Source organism: Oncorhynchus tshawytscha, linkage group LG10 (genome assembly GCF_018296145.1).
Source record: "Oncorhynchus tshawytscha isolate Ot180627B linkage group LG10, Otsh_v2.0, whole genome shotgun sequence".
Classification (NCBI taxonomy): Eukaryota; Metazoa; Chordata; class Actinopteri; order Salmoniformes; family Salmonidae; genus Oncorhynchus; species Oncorhynchus tshawytscha.
In genome coordinates, this window is record NC_056438.1 from 55,536,745 (window position 1) to 55,551,427 (window position 14,683).

At 44.9% G+C, this 14,683-nt stretch overlaps 1 protein-coding gene across 2 annotated transcripts in view; it reads left to right on the top strand.

The window, feature by feature from the left end:
* The window catches only part of LOC112260458 (tenascin-R), a 126,737-nt gene that overhangs the window by 91,978 nt on the left and 20,076 nt on the right, over nucleotides 1–14,683 (top strand). For both annotated transcript variants that reach the window (XM_024435592.2, XM_024435593.2), the window contains exons 11-14: nucleotides 958–1,224; nucleotides 9,958–10,077; nucleotides 10,723–10,866; nucleotides 13,884–14,003. In XM_024435592.2, the coding sequence (XP_024291360.1) occupies nucleotides 958–1,224; nucleotides 9,958–10,077; nucleotides 10,723–10,866; nucleotides 13,884–14,003 (651 nt within the window). The remainder of the gene's footprint in view (nucleotides 1–957; nucleotides 1,225–9,957; nucleotides 10,078–10,722; nucleotides 10,867–13,883; nucleotides 14,004–14,683) is intronic.

Below are 14,683 nucleotides of genomic sequence, written 5' to 3' on the forward strand. Positions count from 1 at the left end.
CCTCTTTTCTTCACACTCCTGTACATCTGTCTACATCAGGCAGCAAGCTGTCTTCGTAGTCTTCATCTTTCCATTGCTTCCTGTTTTGACAACACACGCCTTTCACTGTCTTTTATTGGTGAATCTTTCAAAAACAGCCAAGCCTCGTTGACGGACGTGTTTTCATCCCATCTCTACTGTAAACATTGACATCCTTCTTTCCCTTTGTGTTCATCACCATTCCATTGTCACTGGTCTCCTACTCTGTGTGTCTGTCATCTTCAGCTCTTCACATCCACATCACGTATCACTGAGAGGGAGAGAGCCCTCCAGAGAGATCTGTCCATTATTGACCAGACATGCCATCCACTGACTGACTGACTGTCCCCTGCTTCTTAATCACCAGCCATCCACTGACTGACTGACTGTCCCCTGCTTCTTAATCACCAGCCATCCACTGACTGACTGACTGTCCCCTGCTTCTTAATCACCAGCCATCCACCATCCTTAATCACCAGCCATCCACTGACTGACTGGCCCCTGCTTCTTAATCACCAGCCATCCACTGACTGACTGTCCCCTGCTTCTTAATCACCAGCCATCCACTGACTGACTGACTGTCCCCTGCTTCTTAATCACCAGCCATCCACTGACTGACTGACTGTCCCCTGCTTCTTAATCACCAGCCATCCACTGACTGACTGACTGTCCCCTGCTTCTTAATCACCAGCCATCCACTGACTGACTGACTGTCCCCTGCTTCTTAATCACCAGCCATCCACTGACTGACTGACTCTCCCCTGCTATGCCTGCCGCTGAACCAGCCATTCACTGACTGACTGATTGTCCTTTGCCTGCCTGCCTCAGAACCCCAGCACCACCAGCCATATTGACAGCAGATGATCAGATCAAATAAATTCAAATGAAATACAGCCCTTTATGACCATGCAGCTGGTGTCTTTGACCTTTGACTTTCAGGCTTCAGCCCTGTCATTGCTCTCTACTTGTCTGACATCACGTGGGACTCGGTGACGGTGGCATGGAGCGCCCCGGCCCCACCCGCAGACCTCTACATCCTCAGCTACAGCTCTGAGGACGGCACTGACACCTCCAAGGTCACCCTGGATGGATCCAAGACCCGGTCCTCTGTGGAGGGTCTCCTGCCCTCCACACAGTATACAGTCAGCCTTATCACCATACAGGGAGAGGTGACGTCTGAAGCTGTCACAGCCACGCTCACCACAGGTAGGCTACTTATTGTATCTTTGCAAGGGAGACTCTTATCTCCCTCACTAACTTCAAGCACCAGCTGTCAGAGCAGCTCACAGTTCATTGCACCTGTACATAGCCCATCTGTAAATAGCCCATCCAACTACCTCATCCCCTTACTTGATTTGTTTATTTATTTTGCTCCTTTGCACCCCAGTATCTCTACTTGCACATTCATCTTCTGCATGTCTATCACTCCAGTGTTTAATTGCTATATCATAATTACCTCACCACTATGGCCTATTTTATTGCCTTACCTCCCTTATCTTCCCTCATTTGTGCACACTGTACATATACTTTTTTTGTACTGTATATTGACTGTATGTATGTTTATTCCATGTGTAACTCTGTGTTGTTGTATGTGTCGAACAGCTTTGCTTTATCTTGGCCAGGTCGCAGTTCTAAATAAGAACTTGTTCTCAACTATCCTACCTGGTTAAATAAAGGTGAAATAAAATAAAATAAAAAAGGGAAATAGGGTTGTATTCATTAGTCACCAAATGGACAAAAACAGACCAAGACAGGGAGAGACTACCTAAACTTGTCCAATGACAAAAAAGTTTTGCTACGGTGTGCCCTATTGCTTACAACCCAGAACTATACTGAAGGTTCACATGGTTCAATATGGTTCATTCAGGGACAACAACAACACTAAACTACTGACTAATGCAAAAGTGCTGCAACGTCGTATACATTGATTGACCACACTCACCACAGGGTGCATTGATGTCTGATTTCGGCTGACGGTTTGCTGACACAAGACAGTTGCTAACGAAGGACAGCATTTTCCCATACTTAGACTTTCCTGTACAAACTTCTCGTACTTAGGATATCAATCAATCAAATCAAATGTATTTATAAAGCCCTTTTTACATCAGCCGACACACGTCCCATTGTGCATGCTGTACGTGCTTCGAGTTTGTTGTGGTTTGTTCTGTTTGTCAGCAAGTCGTCTAGGTCCAGAAGAGAACACCACCCAGACACTTTTATGGCATGTCTCTTGCTCATTAAGATTATTACACTCCCAGCTGCACTACTGATGAAACACAGAACCACCTTTAATTTCTTTATTAATGCTTCTGTGTGTAATCCTCTCTTAATTACCCCTGTTTGAACGTGGAGGTGTCGGGAATATTCAGCTGTCGCATCAGCAGGCTGTTACTCACAGTCGCAGCTGCCAAGTAAAAGGAAATGTGTATTGTCTGAGGAGGACCGGACAACTCTATAAACACTATGGAGCCACCTGCATACTGCCGTCTGATTACTGCTCTTGTTATTGCGTTGCTATTTTCAGCTTGTTGTTATCAAGCCACGTTATTATATGCAAATGAACCAAAGGGTTGGTGGGCATGCTGTGGTGCCTGGCTGTCTTTGAAGGTTGACATATTTCTTTATGTTTTCAAGTGGCACTTCTTATGCTAAGTCTGAATAAAGGGATGACAACATGTTTACTGTACCATGTGTTGTAGTGCAACACATAGGATTCATCCAAAATGGTACCCTATTCCCTATTGAGTGCACTACTTTTGACCAAGGCCCATAGAACTCTGTTCAAAAGTAGTGTGCTATATAGGGGATAGGGTGCCATTTGGGACACAGACATAGGTGAATGCAGGTTAGGCTTGTACTATAGAAGCACATCTCATTGCTGCATTCTGTCTTCAGTTTGCCCACATTAAGTCACATTAATATTTAGTTTAAATTCAGAGCTATTACAGCAGCCTCCATTGCTGATTGGGAAATAAATAAAATATAGGCATTCACCACTGTTTTATACTTGCAAAATTTAAATGAAGCTGAAGCCTAACTTATGAATTGTCCTCAATGTTGGTGAATAATATTCGTTATTGTAATGGAAATGGGAGGGTGGGGGTGTTGGTTTATCAAAAACAATTCTGTGTTCAGTCCACAACAGTAGAGAGAACCAATCCCTCTATCCCTCCCTTCCATAATGCATGCCGACCTTATAAGTCTCTTTAATTAAGATTCTATTGACGCACCTGTTCACACTTGAGCATCAATCTAAGTAACATAATAAAAAAATCCCCATCAAAATCCGTCAGTTTAAGCTAGAGATATCAGGTTTTTGCCTGGGCCGCTTCTCAATCCACTAAATCTGCATATGTTGGCCGAGCTACAGCAGTGTTTGTCAGACCATGAGACATTGCAAATATCGGACTTCTCACTAAAATGTCTGTAGCATCCAAATGGAAAGGGGGAGACTCTCAGGAACATGATGGTGTTCTCTGTTGTGCTCTACGACCCCACAAGTGTCATGGGACTCGTCTGAAGGTAACACGTACAAACAAATGGAGGTAGTGTTGTGTCAACAAAAATAAGGGGTTAAATGTGTCCAAAAAAACCAAACATTTCCTGAGCTTTCTTACTGTATATCTCCTAGATATAGGACATACACTTCAAAACCTTATTCCTTATTGTTTCTTTTTTGACTGTCTTTTTTTCCATTTATGAATGTGTTATTCAAAGTGTTTCTACGGGCCATAGTAAGTAAAGGCCAAATTCAATATTTGATCAAATAAATTCACTGTAGCACATTCAGAGATCGATTTATAACCGTTAATCCAAAATAATTCAAATTAAATTAAACTTAAAAAACATTTTCTGTTTGTCATAGATGGATGTTGTAACGGTTTTCTAGTGGTGATGAAGGAGAGTCGGACCAAACTGCAGCGTGTCGATTGCGATCCATATTTATTAAACAAAACGTAAACACGACTAAACACTAAACACTACAAAACAATAAACGTAATGAAAACCGAAAACAGCCTATCTAGTGCAAACTAACAGAGAGTACAAGTAAGACACTAAGGACAATCACCCACGACAAACTCAAAGAATATGGCTGCCTAAATATGGTTCCCAATCAGAGACAACGATAAGCACCTGCCTCTGATTGAGAACCACTCCAGACAGCCATAGACCTTGCTAGACAACCCACTAAGCTACAATCCCAATACCACCACCAAAACCCCAAGACAAACACACCACAATTACAAAAACCCCATGCCACACCCTGGCCTGACCAAATACATAAAGATAAACACAAAATACTTTGACCAGGGCGTGACAGAACCCCCCTAAGGTGCGGACTCCCGAACGCACCTCAAAACAATAGGGAGGGTCCGGGTGGGCGTCTGTCCATGGTGGCGGCTCCGGCGCGGGGACGTGGACCCCACTCCTTTAATGTCTTAGTCCCCTCTCCCTTCGTCCCTGGATAGTCCACCCTCGCCGCCGACCATGGCCTAGTAGTCCTCACCCAGAACCCCACTGGACTGAGGAGCAGATCGGGACTGAAGGACAGCTCGGGACCGAGGCAGCTCGGGACTGAGGGGAAGCTCGGGAGTGAGAGAAAGCTCAGGAGTGAGAGGAAGCTCAGGAGTGAGAGGAAGCTCAGGAGTGAGAGGAAGCTCAGGAGTGAGAGGAAGCTCAGGAGTGAGAGGAAGCTCAGGAGTGAGAGGAAGCTCAGGCCGGTAAATAGATCTACCAGCTCCTGGCTGGCTGGTGGTTTCAGCAGATCCTGGCTGACTGGCAGATCCTGGCTGACTGGCAGATCCTGGCTGACTGGCAGATCTGGAAGAGTCTGGTTGACTGGCAGATCTGGAAGAGTCTGGTTGACTGGCAGATCTGGAAGAGTCTGGCTGACTGGCAGATCTGGAAGAGTCTGGCTGACTGGCAGATCTGGAAGAGTCTGGCTGACTGGCAGATCTGGAAGAGTCTGGCTGACTGGCAGATCTGGAAGAGTCTGGCTGACTGGCAGATCTGGCGGCGCTGGGCAGACTGGCGGCGCTGGGCAGACTGGCGGCGCTGGGCAGACTGGCGATGCTGGGCAGACTGGCGGCGCTGGGCAGACTGGCGGTGCTGGGCAGACTGACGACGCTGGGCAGACTGACGACGCTGGGCAGACTGGCGGTGCTGGGCAGACTGACGACGCTGGGCAGACTGGCGACGCTGGGCAGACTGGCGACGCTGGGCAGACTGGCGACGCTGGGCAGACTGGCGACGCTGGGCAGACTGGGGGCACTGGCGGCGCTGGGCAGACTGGCGGCACTAGCTGCTCCATATAGGCTGACAGCTCTGGCGGCTTCTTACAGACTGACCGCTCTGGCGGCTCCGTGCTGACTGGCAGCTCCTTGCAGACTGGCAGCTCCTTACAGACTGACAGCTCCGTGCAGACTGACAGCTCCGTGCAGACTGGCAGCTCCTTGCAGACTGGCAGCTCCATGCAGACTGGCAGCTCCATGCAGACTGGCAGCTCCATGCAGACTGGCTGCTCTATGCAGACTGACATCTCTGGCTGCTTCATGCAGACTGACAGCTCTGGCTGCTCCATGTAGACTGGCTGCTTCATGCAGACTGACAGCTCGGGCTGCTTTATGTAGACTGACAGCTCTGGCTGCTCCATGTAGACTGACTGCTTCATGCAGACTGGCTGCTCTATGCAGACTGACAGCTCTGGCTGCTTCATGCAGACTGACAGCTCTGGCTGCTCCATGTAGACTGGCTGCTTCATGCAGACTGACAGCTCGGGCTGCTTCATGTAGACTGACAGCTCTGGCTGCTCCATGCGGACTGACAGCTCTGGCTGCTCCATGTAGACTGGCTGCTTCATGCAGACTGGCATCTCCTTGCAGACTGACATCTCCTTGCAGACTGACATCTCCTTGCAGACTGACAGCTCCTTGCAGACTGACGGCTCCTTGCAGACTGACAGCACTGGCTGCTTCATGTAGACTGACAGCTCTGGCTGCTCCTTGCAGACTGGCAGCTCCATGCAGACTGGCAGCTCTGGCTGCTCCATGCAGACTGACAGCTCTGGCTGCTTCATGCAGACTGGCAGCTCTGGCTGCTCCATGCAGACTGACAGCTCTGGCTGCTCCATGCAGACTGACAGCTCTGGCTGTTCTATACAGACTGACAGCTCTGGCTGTGCTGAACAGGCGGGAGACTCCGGCAGCGTAGGAGAGGAGAAAGGCTCTGGCTGCGCTAAACAGGCGGGAGGCTCCGGCAGCGCTGTAGAGGAGGAAGGCTCTGGCTGCGCTGAACAGGCGGGAGGCTCCGGCAGCGCTGTAGAGGAGAAAGGCTCTGGCTGCGCTAAACAGGCGGGAGACTCCAGCAGCGCAGGAGAGGAGAAAAGCGCTGGCTGCGCTGAACAGGCGAGGCACACTGAAGGCCTGGTGCATGGTGCTGGAACTGGTGGTACTGGATCGAGGACACGCACAGGAAGCCTGGTGCGGGGAGCTGCTACCGGAGGACTGGAGTGTGGAGGTGGCACAGGATGGGCTAGACCGTGAAGGCGTACTGGAGATCTTGAGAGCAGTGTTGGCACAGGATGTGCAAGGCTAGGGATGTGCACAGGAGGCCTGGTGCGTGAGGCTGGCACCAACTTCACCAGCCGACTAACACGCACCTCAGGACGAGTATGGAGCGCTAACCCAGGTGCCATCAAATCCCCAACACGTTCCGTCGGGCGAATTCCATGCAAAAGCACCAACACAGCAACTCCTCATTTCTCTCTCCTCCAATTTCCCCATTAACTCCTTCACAGTCTCTGGTTCTGGTCTCCTCCTTGGCTCCTCACGATAAACAGGGAGAGTTGGCTCAGGTCTGACTCCTGACTCTGCCACACTCTCCCTGAGCCCCCCAAGAAATTTTTGGGGCTGATTCTCAGGCTTCCATCCGCTACGCCGTGCTGCCTCCTCATATCTGCGCCTCTCAGCTTTCGCCGCCTCCAGTTCTTCCTTGGGGCGGCGATATTCTCCAGGCTGAGCCCAGGGTCCTTTACCGTCCAGTTCTTCCTCCCATGTCCATTTCTCCAGGTGGTGCAGCCTCTCCCACTGCAGCTGCTGCTGCTCCTGCTGCTGCTGCCTCTGTTGCCTCTCCTGTGGTTCCTGCCTGTTAACACGCTGCTTGGTCCGTTGGTGGTGGGTGATTCTGTAACGGTTTTCTAGTGGTGATGAAGGAGAGTCGGACCAAACTGCAGCGTGTCGATTGCGATCCATATTTATTAAACAAAACGTAAACACGACTAAACACTAAACACTACAAAACAATAAACGTAATGAAAACCAAAAACAGCCTATCTAGTGCAAACTAACAGAGAGTACAAGTAAGACACTAAGGACAATCACCCACGACAAACTCAAAGAATATGGCTGCCTAAATATGGTTCCCAATCAGAGACAACGATAAGCACCTGCCTCTGATTGAGAACCACTCCAGACAGCCATAGACCTTGCTAGACAACCCACTAAGCTACAATCCCAATACCACCACCAAAACCCCAAGACAAACACACCACAATTACAAAAACCCCATGCCACACCCTGGCCTGACCAAATACATAAAGATAAACACAAAATACTTTGACCAGGGCGTAACAGATGTAATTAATATGAGATGCAAGGCGAGGTCCTAACGAGTTTGTATAGGTCTGTGGGACATTCACAGAGATGGGGGCAGATGTTTTTATCACAAAACATACCACAGATTTTTCTCTCACAAAACACACAACTATGCATTTTACAGTGATAAGGAAGGTGAAATCTTGTAGTCATTTTATAATTTGATTATACTATATTTAGAAAGCATAAAGGTAATTTCAAGCCTACAGTTTTATTGAATCGAAAATACATCATATAACATGTATAATATTTTCATATTTGTATCATATTTGTGTACTTGAGCTTGTGTCCTCAAAAGTGACTACACCTAAACAATTTATAACAATGTTTTCCAGAAAGGTGATGTATTTAATATTTCTTTGAGTGTGCAACATGACTAGTTATTGTTTATGGCCCTCTCATGATAAATAATTACTTTTGGTGGTTACATAGATTACATTTTCAATTACATTTAGTTACATTTAACTGGTTAGTACCCCCCATTCCCCAAGGGCTTAGACTTTTAGAGGTTAACTGTTTGCTCACATGGTCTCTGGTAACCTTTGCTGCCGCAGCAGTAATGGCCCTGGGGACAGAAACAAATCATGAACTAATCACGTATGGGCAACAGCACTTGATCACAATGCAAATATCCATCGCTGTTCTCCTGGCTCTGGCCAGCACAGCATGCTATTTACCTACATATTTTATAATGTACCTAATGTGCAGGATAAACACAGTGCTTCTTACACTATGACAGGAAAATGTGTTGGTTTTATCAATAAAGAAGTGTCTGTATATACTCTTCATTTAACTTCCACTGCGCTCCAAAAGTTGCCGAATTCCTTCTTCAGTTTTCTCCTCAATTCAGCCACCTTGGTTGGAGAGAGAGGTAGTGGCAGTATTCCCTTGAAACCCTTTCCTTTCATATATGGAAAGCATAGACTTCAAAGTGCTGAAATATATTGAACACACGGAGGTAGCAGCTTCGATAAGAAGGTTAAGTTAAATGTCAAGAGTGTCTTGTATGAGTGTATAGTGTGTGTCTTAATAGCCCTTTCCACTCACAGTCCATCTTCCCGAATTCAGGTTGAAAATGACTGATTTTATCATTGATAAGCACCTACATTGGAAAGCAGTGGCTTTACTGTAACATGCTATACAGGATGTCAGAGCTCAGTTTCTCCACTTCACATCGCTTTATCGGTTTTGACTGACAGCTGTTATAAACTTGAGCCCAGCATGCGACAGGAAGATGCCCCCATCCCACTAATTGGGCTACTTTTGCACATTTGTTGTTGTCTGAGGAGGGAAATGTTGTAAATTGAGAGGAGTCGATGTGTTCTGAAAGATGAGATGTTGAGCATCATAATAAGAACCGCTTTGATGTCATACCACACACATGACTCCAAATGTGCACTTAACATTTCCATATGACAACTATGTTTGATCCATAGCTGCAAGGATGACATGCGTTATACCCTGTGTTGTCCTGAACAGAATGAGCCTATGTTTTTCGTATTGTGATCAAAATTTGCCATGGAAAACATACTTGAATGTGCTCATGACTCCATTCTACGCCCACCAAAATTACAATTTCTTTGTTTGAAGTGCCTTTTGAAAGCCTAACACTGTACAATTGTATTTTAAAATGTAGCTAGCCACGTTGTCAATAGAATAAGCTTTGAAATGATGTCCACCTGACCCAGACTGCGATTTAATGGAACGTTTTTGGATTGAGTAAACAACAACAGTAATTGTGTAATGGTGGGGATGCAGGGCTGTGTTCCAAACCAAATAAATACAAGTGTGCTTGTTTCAGTTCCTCAATGGTAAAGCTATGAGAGTTAAAAAATATATATTTAAAAAAGTATAGCTGAAAGCTCTTTACTTTAGTCATAAAAGAGCATTGAAATTACTTAGGAACTGTGCACAGTTTGGAGAGGTGTGTGGCCACTTGAAGGCACCAGTTAGACCTCTCACTCAAACCCTTGTAATCATTTTTTTGTATCTTGCACCTTCTGCAAGATGTAAATTATCTTCATATTATGTTACTGAATGTATCCAGAGTATTTTCAGATTTCGTTACTAAGAAATGCTGTGAAAAGTACAGGAAATGTCAAATGCACATACAGTAAAAGCAACATTGTAATGTTTGGATTCAGTATTGTGTCAGGTGAACTGTTGTGTCTTCACCTTTGGTCTGATAATTTCACCATAATCTCCAACGTGTTCTCTCAATTAAGAGAGTTATTCAATTTGGCCAAATTTCAACAAGTATAACATGTACTATTATTCTCTGTCGTAGGAATGGACCCACCTAAAGAGATGACTGTGTCATATGTCACTGAAGACTCTGTCATCATATCATGGTTGAGACCTTTTGCCCCCTTTGACTATTACAAGATGTCCTACCAATCAGCAAGAGGTAGGCTAAGACATGTTTTATTTGAAAAGTTACTTAAAGGCCCAATGCAGCCATTTTTGATCCTAATATCAAATCATTCTGGGTAACAATTAAATAACTTACTGGATTAGTTTTCCATTCAATGGTCAACAAGAAATAAAAATAGCTATTTTAGCAACAACAAAAAAACATTTCTCAAGCAAAATGTTTGTCAAGACTGTCTGGGAGTGGTCTGTGCGGGGAGGGGAAGGGCGCCAAAGAGGTGCTTTAAACACAGTGTGGATCAATCCACCAGAGCAGAGGGGCTTAATGGGAGGTATATGTAACCTGAAAACAAGTTATTATTGGCAGAAAGGTTTGGAACTTGCTTTGTTATTGGTCTATCGCACACCAGGCAAGCCAAAACTCCATCCGTGCAAAACATGCTGATTAGAAGGTGCTGTGTAGATTGTATTTTCAACCAGCAACTATTGGGAAATAAAACAGATCACTTTTTCCACCCCTTTACAGTGTTAGTTTCCTCAGTTGAAAATGTGAAATTTGACTGCACTGGGCCTTTAAATAAAATACCAAACTGTTATTCCATGGTCTCGTGGAGGAAAGATAGCATGACAGCAGCAACAGTGCGAAATGAGATTAAAATACTTTTTATTTCATTTTCCTCAGGGCGAGTGGACAGCATCGTGATTGACAACGACGTGACCAACTACACCATGTCCAGCCTCCACCCGGCAACAGAGTATGAGATCAACCTGAATGCCGTGAGGGGAAGCCAGGAAAGCAAGTCCATCACCACCAGTGTCTTCACAGGTCAATATGGTCCCCATAAGGAGCAAACTTTGATCTCAGTCACAATGCCACTCTTCCCCTGTACATTTTTACTGGTCCAAATGTACATCGTAGTATATAATTTTTGTATCCACATTCCACTCCACATATTATTACATATACTACACCAATTGTTTTGGTACCCCTCACCCCTTACTATCTCAGCCACAATGCCACTATAGAAAGTGACTATGTAAAGGGACTGAACAATTTGTCAAATGTTTTTGCTCCAAAAGTCAACGCACACATTGTGTACACATTGTATTTATGGAATCTTTGTCTCCACATCCTGCACAATTCTACAGAACAACTAATGCAATTCTGTTTTGTTCAATAATTCAGCTTGTATACAAAAATGAAAGCTAGCCTTGTCATTATATGTCTGCGCCTAGGGGTCTGAGATGGGGGGACAAAATGTTCTGGAGTCAGACATTGCCTATTTCAAAGATAAATGGAATGTTCTGTCTTTTCAGTGAATTTTATTCCTAGTACCAACTCTGTGGAGCGCTCACATCGCCAGCTGCACACTGAGAAATTGTGTTCCAACACAGACATACAGACAGTAGAATAATGTCTGGCTACATGCCTCTCATTGCTGCCGCAGTGAATGTAGTTACTGTTACCCCCTTGACCTTATAATTGGTAGCCTCTCCTCCTATCTGTCTCTGCATTTCCTCTGTCAGTATATCAGCCAGTCAGTCAGATAGACCTCTCAGCATTGATCTGTGTGAGATGTGAGATATATTTCACTGATAGTGAGCCACCAGAGAGAGGTGTGTAGGCTGCAGCAGCTCCTCTGTGTGTGAAGTGAACTCCACTAACCTGGGCTTAACCAGCTCTCCACTGCATGCATAATCATCCAGCTGATCCTGAAGCGCACCACCGCATACTGATGAGCCAGTTAGAGATTTCTGCTCCAAAATCAGCAGGCTCATAACGAGAGAAGAGAGACAGAAGATAGAGAGAGACAGAGAGAGAGAGAGACAGAGAGAGATGGATAGAGTGAGAGGTAGAAAGAGCAAAATTCAAGTCTTTCTGCTTGTGCTGCTCTCCACTTTTAAAGTGGAAGAAAGTGCTCTGCATTTGCCAACTCTTCTTATAATGACGCAGGGCCTGTGGTGCTGCTACTGTAATAGCGCCAGAGGATAGCCTGGAGAAATAAAATGCCAGAGTGGCATCATTAAATTAATTTAAGGATCGGACCCTTTTTTTCAATGTTAGCCTAAAATGACATACCCAAATCTAATTTATTTGTATTGTTGTTGTTTTTTACACTTGAATAGAATACAAATGCTTAGTAAATACATATTTGCTGCTACATAACACCCCAAATACACAGAAAAAAAGAAAACTATCTAAATTTTCACTACAAAAAGGTGCTATATGGAGACAAAAGAGTTCTTTGACTGTTCCCATATGAGAACCCTTTTGGAGAACCTCTTTGAGTTCCAGGTAGAACCCTTTTTGGTTCCATGTAGAACCCTTTCAACAGAGTACTCTACTTGGAAGCCAAAAGAGTTCTACCGGGAACCAAAAAGGCTTATCCTATGGGGACAGCCGCAGGATCCTTTTGCAAAAACAAATCTAGGAGTGTACAGTATCACAGTGTAATTAAAAACTAGAAAAAAAGCACACAATACCATTTCGTAGTTATAGAGTTTACTTTTCTAATAACGTATTGTCAGAGGAACACTAGAATTCTGCTAACGCAGACGCTATGATGAATCTCAGGCCCTGTTTCACAAAGTGGTGTGAAGGAGCATTATAGGACAAATGGCAGGGCTCATTAAAACAGGGTCATAGCCCGAAGAATATCATTCCACTGTGGTGTGATTCAGCCAGAGCGAGATAAAACATATTATGGAGAGAGGCGCTCTATCTGACAAATGGGGCGCAGAGGGTTCTCACCTTCTATACGAGAGAGAGATGAGAATTTGATAAAAGTGCCTCGAAATCCAGATTGTCAGATGAGAAGCTCTGCCCCGAACTGGGTCGGCGCCCCACTTGCAGGCCAGAAGCACGAACACAGTCAACTTGTTAAGATCCTTCGCACTAAGGGAAAGTTTGCTGCAGTCGCTGGAGAGTCCTGCCTGCCGGGTAGCGACCGATGCCAAGCTCCGAGGCACTAGCTGCAATTCCAAAGGTAATGAGTGTCCACGATCCACTGGACTGGAGTCAACTGTCCAGCTGATGGCTGTGGCTGGGACAGAGACGTACTGTGGCTCAGCAGACTCTGGGTGTATGTTTCTGCATTGTATTGATACTGTAGCTGACCAGCATTCAAACAGTCAGGGCAATGTGTAACACTTTACTTGAAGGGTACCAAGAACTTCATAACACATTTTTACCCCATAGGCTACACTACATTATTTAATTTATACAATGCTTATATAGGCTTCTGCTTATGGATGTGGTATAAATGGGGTATTGAATGTGTGCTGAAGTCCTTGGATACCCTTCAAGTAAGGTTTTGGTCTGGTTGGGGCACATAGTCAGGCATATCATAACTACACAGAGATTGATGAATAGATTATTACATACATTGATTGATTAATTAAGTAGTTTTGGCTTATTCAGTCTAATCTAATTACATTTTATTTCATTTAAAATTGTCAGCTTTCATTGGATTCAATTAAATATTTAAAGTAATGAGTGTAATTAAAGCCATTCTATCCATGGTGCGAGATGTGAGGCAGTGTGATTATGATTCCTAGATATGATCTTAGCTGTTTCCCATTAATGAGGGTGTGGTCTAGAACTATTCATGTTTGGATGCAAGCTGTTTTCTTCTGTGTTCTCAAGAATGGTTCTTGCAGTACCATGTGGACTATATACTTCTCTGCAGAAGTATACAGTATAGTCCACATGGTGGTCTGTAATTGGAACATACAGTCAATGGAATTTAGTAAAGTGATGGGGTGGGATCTGTGAACCCCTCTGACCCACTTTTTTGTATTCATCTCTCGCTTTATCTCTCTCACTTTCTCTCTTTGATGCAGCGATGGACATGCCAATGGAACTGACAGCCCTCAACATTACCCCACAAGGAGCTTTATTGCAGTGGAACCCTCCTCTGTCCAGCGTTGACAACTACGTGCTCACCCTCACCTGCAACCAGGGTAGGCAGAATTATTCTCTTCTCACAAACTATGTATCTCCGCCACAGGGGTGGAGAGTGTGGAGCACCCTGAGTCTGTAGGTGGACTCCTGCCAGGTCGACTCTGAGAGAAAGTCTAGCGTTGTGTCCCAAATGGCACCTTATTACCCATAGAGCTCTGGTCAAAAGTAGTGCACTATATTTGGAATAGGCTGCCATTTGGGCTGCGGCCTAGGACAGCTATTTGTAAATCAGCTCAGACATCAACCTGTTAGTCGATGCCGCTTTCATCAATATGGCCACAAATGATGGTTCTTCAGCAACCTCTTGCCAATGTGCTCTATTGACTCTAGTGTGTTCATTAAGTGTGATTTCTCATTTACTAATCCAGACTCATCTAGGCAATAGCATCTTGGCAGAAATGGTTTGTTAACCTGTTACTTTTCATCATCAACACGGAACCTATTTCTAGGGATATAGTAAGCCATTCATTAAACAGGCAATTTATCTAGATTGGTTGTGCAAAGTTTAGTAGTGCAAGCAAATAAGAAATTGTGAATTTAAGTGAAATTGATTTCAGCAAAATGCAATTAAACCTGACCAATAATAACCCCAATCTACCAACCCTGACAGCGACTGTGCATATCCTAGGCAACTGTTATATATTCAAATTGTTTAATGTAATCATAAAATCCAGGTTTG